Raw genomic sequence first — 15015 nt, 5'->3', positions numbered from 1 at the left:
CAACAAATTATTCAATAATTATGCCAATACAACAATAAAATATATTCAATAAAAATAAAAAACTGTAGAATAACAATTAAAATTAATGGAAAAAATTAAACATAAATCATGCAATAATAGAGTAAAATTAACAATTATTCCAAAATATTCAATTACTAATAATAAGGTAAATTCAACATTAACAATTACAATTCAAAAAATTATTCAATAATTATGCCAATACGACAAAACAATAAATTAAAAAAATTCTAGAATAACAATCAAAATAAATGCAAAAACTTAAACACAAATCATGCAATAATAGAGTAAAATTAATAATTATTCCAACATATTCAATTACTAATTCTAAGATAAATTCAACATTAACAATAAATATTTAACAAATTAACTAATAATAATTATGCAAATACAACAATAAAAAATATTCAATCAATTCAAAAAACAAAACTATAGACTTTAGGAATGAAATATACTTACTTTAATAACGTGTTGAATTCAATATTTTATCTACATTACAAAAAAATACACCAAAACAAAAAACATAACAAAAAAAATAGCAAAAAAAAACCCTTAAAGTAAAATGAAATAGAAGAAATACATACCTTTTAAACTGATGAAGATTCATAAGAAAACTTGCTAGAGATTGCAGGTGAAAACTTTGAAGAACGGAGAGGAAAAGAATCGAAATTTAAGGTGAAAAACTCAGGAGAAGAAAAAATGAACTGAAGGGGCGGTTGCTGGAACTTATATGGCAATTTTACTGACGAATTCACCAACGGATATAAATTAATTATTATTTTAATTTATTCCATCGGTAAAGTGTCAAAAATCCGTCGGTATTTTTTGAATTTCACACCAAAATTTTTAATGACCCTCCATATTTTTCGTGGTCCGTCGGTAATTCCGTCGGGAAGATGACACGGTCAGAGATGCATTTAATGCACACCCCTTTGGAATTCGGACAGTTCATCGGTAATTTTGTCGGTAATATTGACCCGCCGACAACTTACCAACGGACTTATAGTCGTCGGTATGGGCGTCGTTGATTTTGGCATTTCAAATAATTATTTTCGAACTCTCTGTGAAATGCTGACGGACTTAATCCATCGGTATAAGCGTTGGTGATTCAGACATTTCAAGTAATTATTTTCGAACTCTCTGTGAAATGCCGATGGACTTAATCTGTCGGTATAGACGTCGGTGATTGTGGCATTTCAAGTAATTATTTTCGAACTCTCTGTGAAATGCCGACAGACTTAAGCCGTCGGTATAGACGTTGGTGATGGTGGCATTTCAAGTAATTATTTCATGTTACAAAATATATCATACATGATCTATAATTATTTCAAGTAATTATTTCAAGTAATAAATATTTCGTGTTACAAAATATATCATCCATAATCTAAATTATATGAAAGAAAGGGTTTTACACAGGGCTTCATTTTGATTGTTAATCAGAATTTTCTTCTTCTTCATCATCAATTGAATTGTCATCACCTTCATCGCAATCTTCAATATGGATATTTGCTTGTTCGCTAGAGCTCAAAACAACATTCAACTCCTCTGCGCCAACATCAACAAGACTATCATCGAAAACACGAAAATTTGAATTTTCTTCCAATTCAATCGAAGGAGCAACTCAATATGGTTTAACCAACTCACTAACTTAAAAGACTTCATCTCGCACACTTATGTTTTCGTTCTCATCCTGAACAACCTCGACACGACCCCAGGGTTTTGTTTTTAAAACAGACAACCAATTAACTCTTGATCGATCCTTTCTAAATGAAGGGGTGTATGTGTAATAAACTTATTGACATTGCTTTGCGAAAACAAAGACATCGTTTATGTTGCGGAGTCTAGCTTTTGAGTTGATTTCGACCAGACCATAGTGCGGATCAACTCTGATTCCTCTATCAGTCGTGTCATACCAATAGCATTTGAATAAAAACACTATATTCTACTCATTATGATATTGCAGTTTGACGACCTCTTCTAATCTACCATAGTAGTCAACTTCTAACTCACTACTAGTGGATCCCTTAACACAAACACCGCTGTTGTATGTCTTTCTTCCTTACCCGTATTCTTCAGTATGAAAAACATATCCATTGATAAAATACCCGTTGTAGCACTTACATTTTCTTTCAAGCCTTAGGCTTAGTGAAGACAATGACTTAGGCACACTCCTTCCCATTTGATAAACCTTGTATGTAATGTACATCAATAAACAGTAAATGAAGGAGAATCTCATAATGACATGCATACGTATAGGAATTTTACAAGTTAGAATGAGTTTGTGATAGTGCTTACATGTGTTCTGAACCACGTGGCAAATTGTTCATCTTGTAATTGAAAGATCTAGGATTCGGTTAGCTATGAGTTATTGGAGAGCAAATATTGTCGATGTTGCCTGCAAGTGATAGTGAGTGTATGATATTACAATATATAATTAACAGTATATTACTCACAAAGTTTAATTCGTATTACACATATATAAACTTACTGAATAAAAGGTCTCAGCTCATCACAGTTAAATAGAACATAGTTGTGTGCTTGTTTGAACTCTATTTCCAACAAATATCTTCCTCTTACTGCATTTTTAGGTGTGGGTCGTCTAGTATTGGAGAATATTGACAAGTTCCCACTGGAAGGCACTTCACCGCCATCATCATGCCGTGGAACGCGATTGATTCTTGTTCTCAGATAAGGTTCGAAATAGTACGAGTTAAATGTTGAGATCTCCTTAACAATATAGGCCTTACATATCGAAGCCTCAATGTGCGCCTTGTTCTTAACCTTTTTCTTGAGATTAAATAAGTACCTGCATTGAATTAATCAAGTATTTTCAATTAAGAAAAACATAGAAAATACTTTTATATATGAATTACATTGCAAGTGTAATATCTAACCGTTCGAATGGGTACATCCATCTATAAGTATTAGTGTTGGACATTGACTGACATTACTTTGATTCATTCTCATTGCATCCATAACCATATTTCTGTAAGGATTAGTGTTGTCATTTGTCGCTTCATGCACGTTGTTAGCACTAGAAGTAGACTCAACCACCATTTCTTCCATTCTCCTCTTACTACCAAATACTTCTCCATGTGCATACCAACACTGGTAATTCTCCATAAAACCTTTGTGTAGAAGATGCATCATTACAACATCTGGATGCAAATACTTTTTATTTTGACACTTCTTGCATGGACATCTAATACCGCCTCCAGTAAAATTTCTAGGAATAGATGTTGTGAAATTAATAAAACCTTAAACCCTGTTACAATAATCCATCCTCCGCAATCCTTGGGGTGAATCTCGATACATCCATGAACGATCATCCATGACTTATATCGAACCTCTATAAAATTATGATGACATCATGTATTAATTAACTAAGTTAGGTAAATAAACTTGCAAAAATATTACTTTACCTCGAGATTATCCAACAAACCAATCACAACTTCTTATAAATATTAAATATTCATTATAATTTATCAACGTCCATACAAATTAAAATATATAAATTTACAAAAATTACCACTCCGCAATACCATTGATAAAACTTTAAATGGACACATTAAGCAAGCTATTAATTATTTCAATGCAGCACATGTACTTCGGTAGTTCCATAAAGTTTTAACAATTCACAAACAAATACAATCTTACAAAATCTAAAACAAACCATAACAGGTATAGAATTATACATTCATATACTACAAGTTTGTTTGAGAAATAACAATAAAACATGTACATCTACTAACAAAATACATATACTAAAAAAATAATAAAATTAACATTTAATTAAATGTTAAAATTTAAAAAGATAGAATTGCTTACAAAAATTGATAAAATCCGTCGGTAAATCAGAACACGGATGCTGTGACCACAAAACTTCAAGAAATATAACTTGTTGTGCTGATATGAGGGAGATTTTGGTTTAGGGGGGCTGGTTGTTTCAGATGGGGAGAGTTGGGATTAGGAAGAAGAAGGAGAAATAAGGGAGAAGAGGGTCGGCAGAGCTCACATATATTAACTTTTTTCAACGGTTTCACCGACAGAAACTCCGTCGGTGATTATGTCGGTAATTCTGATGGAAAAATCGATACATCACCATACGGATCTGGCATTTCAAATCCCTCAGTGATTCCGTCGGCAATTTAAATGGCGAACCGGTCACGTCACTGTACGGGCTGTCATTTTGAATCCGTCGGTGATTCCGTTGAAAAAAATAACCCGCCAAAACCTCCACGTCAGCGACCCGCCTTTTTTTAATTTAAAAACTTTTCCGTCCGTAAGTCAGTCGGTAACTACAGACAGAAACTTTCTATCGGTAGTTACCGACTGAATTACGGACAAAAAAGTTTTCGTCGGTAGTTATCGACTGAATTACGGACGGAAAAGTGTCCATCGGTAATTTTAACCTCAAATTACAGACAGGCATATTCCGTCGGTAAATCCGTTGCTATTTAGCGAATTTCTGGTAATGTTTATTTTAAATGAAAAAGGGTATGTCTTGACCTCAAACATGTTGTTCTCTCTCATATGAATGAATTACTGGGCCTAACATATATGGTTGTAAAGCTTGCGATGTCTAGTTTCCATTCCAACTTAAATCACAGAAACATTCCACCTATAGCTCTAAATATGTCCTAAATAGTATACAAAGGTCTAGCTTAACAGATTTGATAAGATTCTTCTAGTAATTTCAACCCTCTTAAATAATATGTTTCTAAACTCCATTTGAATAGAAAACTTACCATAATATATTTACATTTGTCTAGTATCTCCATGTAAAATTTCAGCTGGATTCAATGTATGGTTTGAGAGATATATTTGATCTCGCAAAACTAGTTAATAGACATTTTAAGGGCAAATTTGGACCTAACTTGGTTCGTATCGTCCTCCCCTTCTTTAAAAAGATTCGGCATTGAATTTGTATTATGGGAAACATCTTCTAAGGTCAACAAATCATTAGCAACCTAAAGAAAAACATCATCATCAAAACCAAGGAGAACCTTGTTAGTAAATAAGGTCCCCTGATATACAAGCTCTCCTTTTTAGCCATCTTTCCTTTTTTCAATTTCAATTACTCCTCATATATTTGCTCATATATTTGCTTAGATGTCAAAGATGCAAGAGTTATAGGTCTTCCATTCATCTCAAAGGAATACACCTATTTGTCACTCCATTATGAATACCACTCAATCATACTGTCATGGTCTACCAAGTAACAAATGACTGACTTGCATTGTCACACATCACATAACACCTCATCACAATATTTACCAATAGAAAAGGCAACCAAAACCTACTTATTCACTTTCACTTTAAAAAGCAATACTTAAAAAGAAGAAGGTATATTGAATAAAATAGCAAAAAGAAATTGCATATGAGGGGCTAACCATCCTTCATAGTAACTAGATGGTCTAATTATATTAAAACAATGTTTGAGTTTCATATAAATATCTAATTCTAATCTTGTATATATTATTTATATAAGATAAAGAGCTTTATACATTGAATTCTAAAGCAATCTAAACTTCTTCTCATTGATAATTAAATGAATCCTAAGTAATCCACAATGCCTGATCAATTTAATTTATTAAAAACCTTAGTTTGGAGTTGGATTTAACCTTCTAGTTGATTGTGCAAATTCGAACTCAAACTTATAGGGTTGATTGCTTTCATTTAATTGATCATGACTTTTAGTTATTTACGACTCCTTAAGCTTGGTTGATTTCATTGTTCATGATCAATTTCAACCTTCTTTCTCTTGTTTTGTAGTGAAAGACTATTAATTGTTCTTATATAGTTGATATGTAGATGTTTATTTTTTAAATAAACATATTTTAAATAATAAAAATTATTATTCAGAATTAAGCTGATGAAAAATAATAAAAAAACTACCAAGCAGACAACAAAGAGAATTTTTAATTAATAGTTATGGAATCGCTTATTAAAATTAAGCACTCTTCCATTGTAGATTGCTTGAGCACACCATTTTATTGTCAATTCTATTCTTCTTCCCATTATTTATTCTTTTAATTGAAATTTAGGTGATTTAATTAATTTATAACATGTTTGCCTTTCATTTATTAAAACCAAAAAAACGCATAAAATATATTTAAACTAAAAAAATGCACATGATATTAAATAATACAATATACAACTACAACGTTTCACTCACCTAGATTTTAAGAGTTAATTAAGTTATTAAAATAAATCTTATAAGTTTACCCACACACACGATGGGGGCATGAACCTAACTAGTATGCCCTATGACTGTAAGGCACCAGAGTTTATTCTCATATCAGAAGTTGAAAAAAATTGTTTGATTGAAGATTTGTGCATGAGACGCGCATAAAAGACGCAGTACTCTCAATAGGAGAAAGTAGATGCTGGCATACGTGGTCATGGGACCCCAACATGATGTAGGACATGTCATTAGCTGAAAAGCAAACTAATTTAACGCCGAGCTACGACAGCCTTTCATTAAAATATTTTCACGTGATCAACTGTAATTTGGATTATTTTTTTAATTTTTTTTAAATTAAGAATATAAATTTTTTTATAGTATAATTAAATTGAAAGATCTTAAAATTTATTAATTCGGTTTCTTATCTTAAATTCAATTAATGAATTTAATAATTTTATTATTTTTATAAATTATTTTTATTTAATTTTATGATAAAATTAAATTCTTATAAAATGGAGTATTAACTCTAATTGAGATAGTGAATATGAAGTAGAAAAAAGAAAACTCGTGAATTTTATTTCCTAACCAATCTAAAATCAAAGAAGAGTGAAATAAAAAAAATAATTAGAAAAATTAAAGGACCAAAAACTTAAAAAAAAAAAAATTCAGGTTCGATGGGTAAACCTGCTAAGTTAGTGAATCAGGTAACCCAAGTCAACATGTCAAACCCGCAAACCAGGTAATGGACTTCATTGAGATTAATAATTTCTTTTTTTTCCTATAAACTATTGTTTATTTAACTATATGATAACAAAAACAAACAATCACAACTAAAACATTTTTTTGAGACTATGATAACCTTATAGAAAATAAAATGAAACAAATTATAAAACTCATTTATCAATTAACCTAATATATATTGAATGATGAAATAAAAAATAAATTAAAAAAAAAAGTTAAACTCATCAAACTCGTTAATAGGCCTATGAACTTCCTAAAATTTAATAACATGTTTTTTTTTTAAATTATTTTTTTAACTATATGATAAAAAGAAAAATCGACGGTCGCATAATCTATTTCAATTAGAAAAAAAAGAAAAAAAGGTACGTCGCTAAACCCGCAAACCGGGAAAACCAAGGTTACCTCGCCAAACTCGCAAATTAAGTCATTAACTCAACAGAGTTTAATAACCTAGTTTTTTTAAAATTATTTTTTATTTAACTAAATGTTTTTAAAAATAGACCATATTGCTATGCTGAGATATTTTGTTTGATACCGAGATAACCATATAAAAGGTAAATTAAAATATATTATCAACTTTAAATTCCCATATACACATCATATAAGGACCATATTAATTAAAAAAATCAATAACTAAAGGAAAAAAAGGGGTCAAAATGCAAAAAAATAAAAATAAAAATAAAAATATAATAACGTTGGTTACTATTGTAATCTACATTACTAATGGGTGTGAGGAAACAGTATTTTCCCCATACCTTTTAGCTTTATACTTAATAGTTTTTTAATTAAACAATTCTTTTGAGAATTATGACATATAGAATGTTCTTTTATTTCTCTTTAAAATTCTTTTCACAAAAAAATATATTCTCCGATAAGAAACGAGTTTGGCCTCAAAAGTAGGGACAAAATATTTGAACTAGTTAATTACAACTTAGTTTTTATTAGGTTACTTATCATGCTACGTTGCAAGTCAGATTAATTTTTTTTAAGATATATAAAACAATGTCAAAGTAGCGAGAATTTCTTTTACATTGTTATTAAACTCAATTCAACGAGTTAAACTTGAAAACTACTGATCTGACTTTGTGTTTTTTAATAATACAAAAAAGACATAAACAAACAAAATCGAGGATCAATCTAAAATCAAGATGTTTTGTACAGTACAAGCACTATTTCTTAAACAAAAATTCATAATAGTCTTAAATAAAATTTAAAATAAAACATTCAAAGAAAATGTATTAATAAATGTCATAAAATTATATCAAAAGTGTATTAAAAATAAAATAAAAACATAAATTTTATATTAATTAAATATTTATGAGTTTTGTTTTCCATATTAGGCACTTATTCATTAAAAAAACTAAAGTTAAAATTCACATAAAAATTGAATAATAATTTTTTATTGTTTATTTAAATATAAATCCATAAAAATATTATAAAATAAAATAAAAATAGACAAAAGGAGCTCGTGGACCTGGCATAGGTAGCTTAGCATACTTAAATCTCTAAAAAACAAAGCTCAAGTGCATGTTTTTTTTAATAAAAGATAGACAATTTATTATCCATCTCTTCTTTTTTTGAGAAACAAATAAGCAAATGATGGGTTGTTTGCTTCCTAAAATTCGACTATCATTGAGACGGTTGAAAAATCAAGGGAGATGATTTTTTGGTCTAAAAATACTTTGTCAATTATTGTATTTATCTCCCCCAAAGACCTAAGTAAAGCTATTTATGACATCAAATAACCTAAAATAGGCTGAAAAACAAAAAATTAACTTGAGTTTATAAAACTTTCGAAGTCTAGATCTACTATCATTCCAGGTAAGGAAAAGACTAAATAACACTTTAATAAAACTTCTCTCATTAAATGAAACAATTTCAAACCGAAATTGACCTTTTTCATGGCTAGAATCAATGTTAACCAACTAATTTCTCTCTCTTTACTGTTTTCAAGTGAGTTTCCATCTCCTCTCTAACTCATGAACTAAAATTAGATAAAATAATTTTTTGTATATAAAATTTTTTTTCCTAGTGTGAGGTTGTCCCTATATTCTCTCCATATTTTATATTCTAGTCTTCTATCTTTGTATTTTGTGTTTTTACTATGATTTATGACCTAAATTCTTCTAATTTGTCTATTGAAAAGTTTGATTGAAAGGAAAAAAAGTTTGAAAATGAAAAACAAAAGTCAATTGGTTCATTATTTATATGAATAATTAAACCAATCCTATGTTATTAAAAACAATTACATAATTAAAAATTATAACTTAATAAATAGTAATATCGTTATTCTCCCAAGAATCTAAAGTTATAACCTCTACTTTATAATTAAGAGATTGGTTTGATAATTAACAAAGTATATCTAATTTCTTAACTTTTTTGTTTGAATATTTAAACCACTATCAAAAAGAATTTAATTTTTTAAAACACACGAGGATCAAACTAATATGGTATAGGAGAGTCCTTTAATGGTTATATTGATGCTGGGTTACTTGAGTTTAGATTGGCCATGCAAATGGGTGAAACTCATGATGTTGTTTGCTTTCAACTCATGGGCCAACTTTGAGGATGAATTTTTATCTCTTCATTGCATGGGAAAATAATCTTCTCCTGTGTGGTTTTGAAGTTCAAAATGTGATCTTTCCATATTATCCAACAATGCATGCATTTGAATTTTTTACAAGAAATTATATTTGTTTTAGTTTTTAAGATTTCTAAGTGTCTATTTGTGTTTCATAGAATTCAAAAATGTGTGGTAGTTAATATTTATCTAATTTTCTATCAAAGTCATTTATTTTGGTCTAATTATGTTATTTTAGGTTTTCCATATACTTGGAGGGTTGTTTCAAGTATATATTTATGATTTATACCATGTATGGGGATGTTTTAGCACAATTTGAATTGAAGTCTTTGACTTGGCCTTTCGATAACTTATCAAGTTTTGTATCTCCTATGTGTGTGGTGCACTTTTTCCTTAATCTTGTATCTCTAAAGTGGTGATTTGATTTGTATATTTAGAGTGATGAGCTGTTTATTTCTGTATCGTTTTGGCTTTATACTTTAAAGTGGTGAGAAAAAGCTATCATTTATATGAGTAACATGTTACTTTGCGATATTCATAATATCCTAGTATCAAGTTGATATTAGAACTGTGGATTTACAACCATGGTTATTCATGGACATCGTGTGCAAGAATTCAATAGGGACATCCATGCTCTTGAAATTGATGAAATGAGAAGGAAACTCTAACAACTTCATAAGCATATTGATCGACTTGAGAATCAAGAACATAAATCAAAGTATGTTAGTCCTTTCCTTTATATACAACACAATGATTTTAGTGATGGTTCTTCTTTTTAGCATAAAAAAAAGTAATAAAATACCAAATCGAGAATCTGATGTAAAAGTTAATGTTCTTGAAAATGGTTCTTCTAGATGATTATGGATGATATTGGAGGAGAAGTAATCAAAGTATGATTCTTTAGATGTAAAAGAAGTTATAAAATTTGAGATTTTTTATGATTCTGGATTCTTTATAGATTGGAATCAACCACTAAAATTCAATGAAGACAAGGAAAAAGATATTGTAGGAGAAGATTTTGATGCAAAAATCTTAATATATTATAAAATTAAGTATGCCAAAGAAGTTCATGTTATATCAGTTGAGGAGCACATTGTGAAGGTTGTTCTAGGTGTTTTTTTTTTATTGAAGCAAAATGCAAATGATGTGTTTCACATGTGATTAAGGAGAATTCTAAGATTCATGAGATTGAAGTTGATGTTTTTAGACTGAAAAGTAATGAATTGTCAATGTTTTCGACAATGTTTCAATTTATTTTTTTATTGGATCAAAACATAATAAAATTAATAAAGGTGGGGGAATCAAGTTGTTCTTAATTTCATGATAACTAAAGGAAGATCACGATATGAAAAGTAATGTTAAGGGATTCCAATTCAAGGCTTGCATAATGGATCATGAAAGTGCTTTGATTGGACATCCAAAAGGTCAAGAAAAGAACTATATGAACTTGAGGGTGAGTTTTTCTTAACAAGAAGAACTTGGCATGAGAATGTCCTCTAATTATTATTTGTCAAAGTTATTCATTTGGATTTCAATTATGTCATTTTGATGTTTTCCTATACTTGGAGGGTAGTTTCAAGTATATAATGTTGAATCAAACTAGATATTGAGATCTTTTGGCAAAATTTAACTTAAGAGTCTTTAACTTGACCTTTTAACAAATTATCAAAGTTCTTTATCTACTTTGTAAGTAGTAAACTTATAATGGTATATGTATCTCTAAAGTGGTGATTTATTTCGTAATTTTAGATTAAGAGTTTTTCTTTTTATTTCTTGAAAAAAAAACATGAATAAATTACAAAGAACATCAAATTAAAAAAGAATATCGATCTAAATATTGAAGAGTACTTAAAAATGAAAAAAAAAACACATATATATGAAATGTATTGAAATTGTATTACCTAGTTAACTCAATTGGACATGTGAGATCCTATATAGTATTTTGGCTCGGCCTTGGGATAGAAATAGAATGTTTGAAAAAAAATAATGTTTCCACGCATGAAGAACACCTATTCCTTTATGGGGTTGGAATTAATTGAAATAATTTGATTTGATTCTCTCATTCATTTGGGTGCATGGAAAAACAATAAACATTCCTAGTAGGGGTCCATCGGATTGGTTGGGCTGCATGTGCACCACGTTGGCTGACGTGAAATTGATAGACCGTCCCCGTATAGGTTAACTAAGGCTGAGCTTAGATTGTCCCCTCATGATCTATCTATAAGTTATCTACAGAGAAAGTGAGAGAGAACAGATTAAAAGCTCCTTTGCCTAAAGGATGCCGCATGACTCAATGCTGACGGTTATATTGGCCAAGGGAATAAAGCTGGTCTCAATTCCCGCTTCAGGATTAACAAAAAAAAAAAAAAAAAAGAACCAAACAAAGCCTCCACTTTACATCCTGCCGCTCTTCATCATCTCGAACATATTTTATATGCTTTTCTTTATTTCATACAATATGTTATATGCTACAGATTTATGAATTTAAGAGAGGAGAGAGAAGGGAAAAGCAAAGTCATGAATTCTTTGTACACGGAAGGCCGGTGATGGATTCCACGTCCAAAAGTAGGGAGGTGCCTTTCTTTGCAGCCAATAAGGGGAAGATCGGCAATATTGTTATAAATTCCATTACATATTTTCCCCCGAATAACAAAGAATATTACATACACAAATATGTCCTAGCAAGAAGGACAGCATATTAATGAAAAGGTTTGTAAAGAAATTACTGTTCTAAATACCTGGCATAATTACGATAAAAGATACTGTATATCGATCCTTTGTTGTTTCGTGGAAAGCAAGCTCAATTCATGATCGAGAGTAGTTCTGCAAGATGCTGGAATTAAGGGTTTAATGCTTTGTGGAAACAATTGCCAATATTTTGAGATTCATTGGTTCTTAAGTTTGTGCAAAATGGGAACTTCGCTTTCTGATTGTGGTGGTTCTGGGGTCTGTGTTTTGAAGGCTGCCCACAAACCTTAAAGTTTCTCACAAAAAAATAAATTTACAACTCTGTCGATCGCTTAGTATGGTCTTCTCATGAAAACATGGAACGTCAGGAAAATCATAAACTGCAAATACACCAAGCTTTCCATGCTTGTATCCTGTTTGACAGTAATCGCCATTTAAGGAGAAAAGGAAAGGAAATAAAAGAAAAAAAATTAGATTCTATTGTTTCACCAAGCAAGATTAAATAACAGCATTTGTATATAAATAAATATATCTCAAATTTTTCTCTTTAAAGGGTTGCAAATGGTTTATACAAGTATGGTCCTTTACATATGTGGCATACACCTTTTGGCCCAAGGTCCCGCATCGTATACATTTTTCTTATTCTTATGCATAAATTTAAATATTTAGACTAAAATCAAAAGAAGGATTAACGAATGCTTAATTAAATTGAAACCTACGTTTTTACCTTTGTGGCAGAGGAAGCAAGATCAGAAATGGAAGCCGATGATGGACTTGAAAGGGCTGAGATCCCCACATTGTAGACCATGGTACAATCAGGTTGAAAAAGGCCATAATTTCTCTCTGATGTTGGTCCAGGCTTCATATCCTCGTTGAACAAAGCAAACAAATAGACTTCTAGCTTCATGTTAGGCCGCAAAGGTGTACCTTCGTTCTTGAGTTGCCTCCTCAAAATATTTTTGCTATAGGCTGCTGCATTATCAACTATAGCACCAACTTCATCCGCGTCCCCTTTTGATGGCCAGCCAGTCTCTGACACCCCAACTTCAATTCCACCAAAACCCATTCTGGCAATTGCAAAAAGAACAGCATCGACTTGAGCATACAGCATATTGTCGTAGTGTAACTTGGTGTAGGGGTCAACCATGCCTGCGTTAGGGTTAAAGAGCACATAATCCAAGGGTACCTCATCAGGTTTATCCTTGTAAGCGAAATATGGGTATGCATTGATCCAAAATGGTGCTTTAGTGCTTGACAAGAACTGTAAATATTGTGACATGATTCCTGAGACCTCAGTTTTGAAACTGCCAGCTGAAGGAGGGTATGATTCAGCGAGGACCGCTAAAGAATTGGGTGTTGAGACTTGAATGTAAGTATCTAGGCCTAATTGAGCAAGTGCGCCATGAATGCTGACTATGGCTGGAACAACAGAGGCTAGTAATGTTGTATCACTGTCGGTGAAGACCTCATTTCCTACAGCGATTCCTGTAATTCTTGTGGCCGGAAAATATGGCTTGATGTGGTTACTAACCCACTGAAGGGCTTGTTGAGGATCCATTAGAACAGCTAGCATTTGGTTTTCAACAGTGACAATCAGCTCAACGTTGGAGTTGGCAAATGCTGTCAATACTTGAGGATTGGTATCATAGATTCTTGCCTTTGTGAGCTTAAGGGAGCTCAAGAGATCAAGAACCTTCTCTGGCTGTGGCAAATTGTTGCCAACTTGACCATAGTTGATACCAAGGGATGTGACTCCACGTAGAAATCCATAATTGTCTGTTAACAAAGCAGGCAATAATTAACATTACTGGAAACCCAATAAAAGAAGTAAAAAAAAACGTTGAAATGTACATTAATGTTGAGGCTTTGAGAATGAAACACTAAGGAAATATATAGAAATGCATGTAGTACCTGAAGAAGTTAGAAAAAGTAGAAGAAAAATATGAATTATGGCAATTCTTATACAAAACAACGCCATGGAGCACAGGGGAGAGGGAGACACAGAGAGAGAGAGAGAGAGAGAGAGAGATAGAGAGAGAGGGGGGGGGGGAATGAGGATTTTGGGAGTTCTAAACTGAGATGGGAAGAGAATAGATATAGAGAGAAGGGAGCCGTAAAGGGAAATTGTGAATTCTTTTCTTTACTTGTTCGAAATTTTTTAGAGGCAAGAGGTAAACTTCCTTCCCTGTGTTGCCTCTGGCTCTTGGCTCTTGGCTCTTACCTCTTAACTGGTTTTAAATGGCTCCAGGTGTGGTTTTTCTCATTTTCTTCGTCATGATGGCTTTTCTTTTGGACTAGTTTGTCTCTTTCCAATTCAGTCCAACCATCAATTGTCTATTGCCAAAAATACCCCCAGCCACTTTCTTCAGACAAAAGCAAAGGGAAACCCCGTAATTGATTAAATACACAGTCAAGCAATTGGAGGATCCTGAAATCTGGAGTGGGGTAAAAGTTAATTATTATAAACATTAGGGTGATTGTTTTTTCGGTTATTATTTTAATAAATATTTTTAGTTATGGCTTCAAAACAGATTTTAAATTAAAAATATGTATTTAGATAAAATTATTGTGAGATGAATTTTTACATTTAAAATAAATAAAAAATATCTCTATAAATAAAAAAAAATTATTTTAAATTTTTCATAACTAAAATTTAAAGCGTAATTAAGCATGAGCACAATACAAAAAATAAAAGCTATTTAATTAATAAAACAATTTTTTCTACATAGTTAAGCAAAATTTAAAAGCTACTACAGTCACAAACATAGATAATAAGAGAATTTTGCAACAATGATAATAA

General features: G+C 31.1%; 1 protein-coding gene across 1 annotated transcript; it reads right to left on the bottom strand.

Annotated features, from left to right (window-relative positions):
- Positions 1-12025: 12025 nt before the first annotated feature.
- On the bottom strand, positions 12026-14440 carry LOC133698973 (glucan endo-1,3-beta-glucosidase 11-like). Its single transcript, XM_062122084.1, has 3 exons — positions 14127-14440; positions 12943-13991; positions 12026-12628 (listed from the first exon to the last, which is right to left on the bottom strand). Exons 1-3 carry the CDS (start codon positions 14191-14193, stop codon positions 12548-12550), a joined length of 1197 nt encoding a protein of 398 aa, XP_061978068.1. The 5' UTR covers positions 14194-14440; the 3' UTR covers positions 12026-12547.
- Positions 14441-15015: the final 575 nt, after the last annotated feature.

This window comes from Populus nigra, chromosome 7, assembly GCF_951802175.1.
Source record: "Populus nigra chromosome 7, ddPopNigr1.1, whole genome shotgun sequence".
NCBI classification, from domain to species: Eukaryota; Viridiplantae; Streptophyta; class Magnoliopsida; order Malpighiales; family Salicaceae; genus Populus; species Populus nigra.
The sequence above is the reverse complement of the archived record's forward strand: the minus strand, read 5'-3'. Positions and strand labels throughout refer to the sequence as shown.

What these genes read in the sequence shown, in the direction of transcription:
- LOC133698973 (XM_062122084.1), bottom strand. Translation starts at nt 14,193, where the DNA reads ATGGCGTTGTTTTGTATAAGAATTGCCATAATTCATATTTTTCTTCTA. An exon ending in ACTTTTTCTAACTTCTTCAG is followed by an intron (nt 13,992 to 14,126) that starts GTACTACATGCA and finishes CTTTGTTAACAG; the next exon opens with ACAATTATGGATTTCTACGT. An exon ending in TTGCTTCCTCTGCCACAAAG is followed by an intron (nt 12,629 to 12,942) that starts GTAAAAACGTAG and finishes ACTGTCAAACAG; the next exon opens with GATACAAGCATGGAAAGCTT.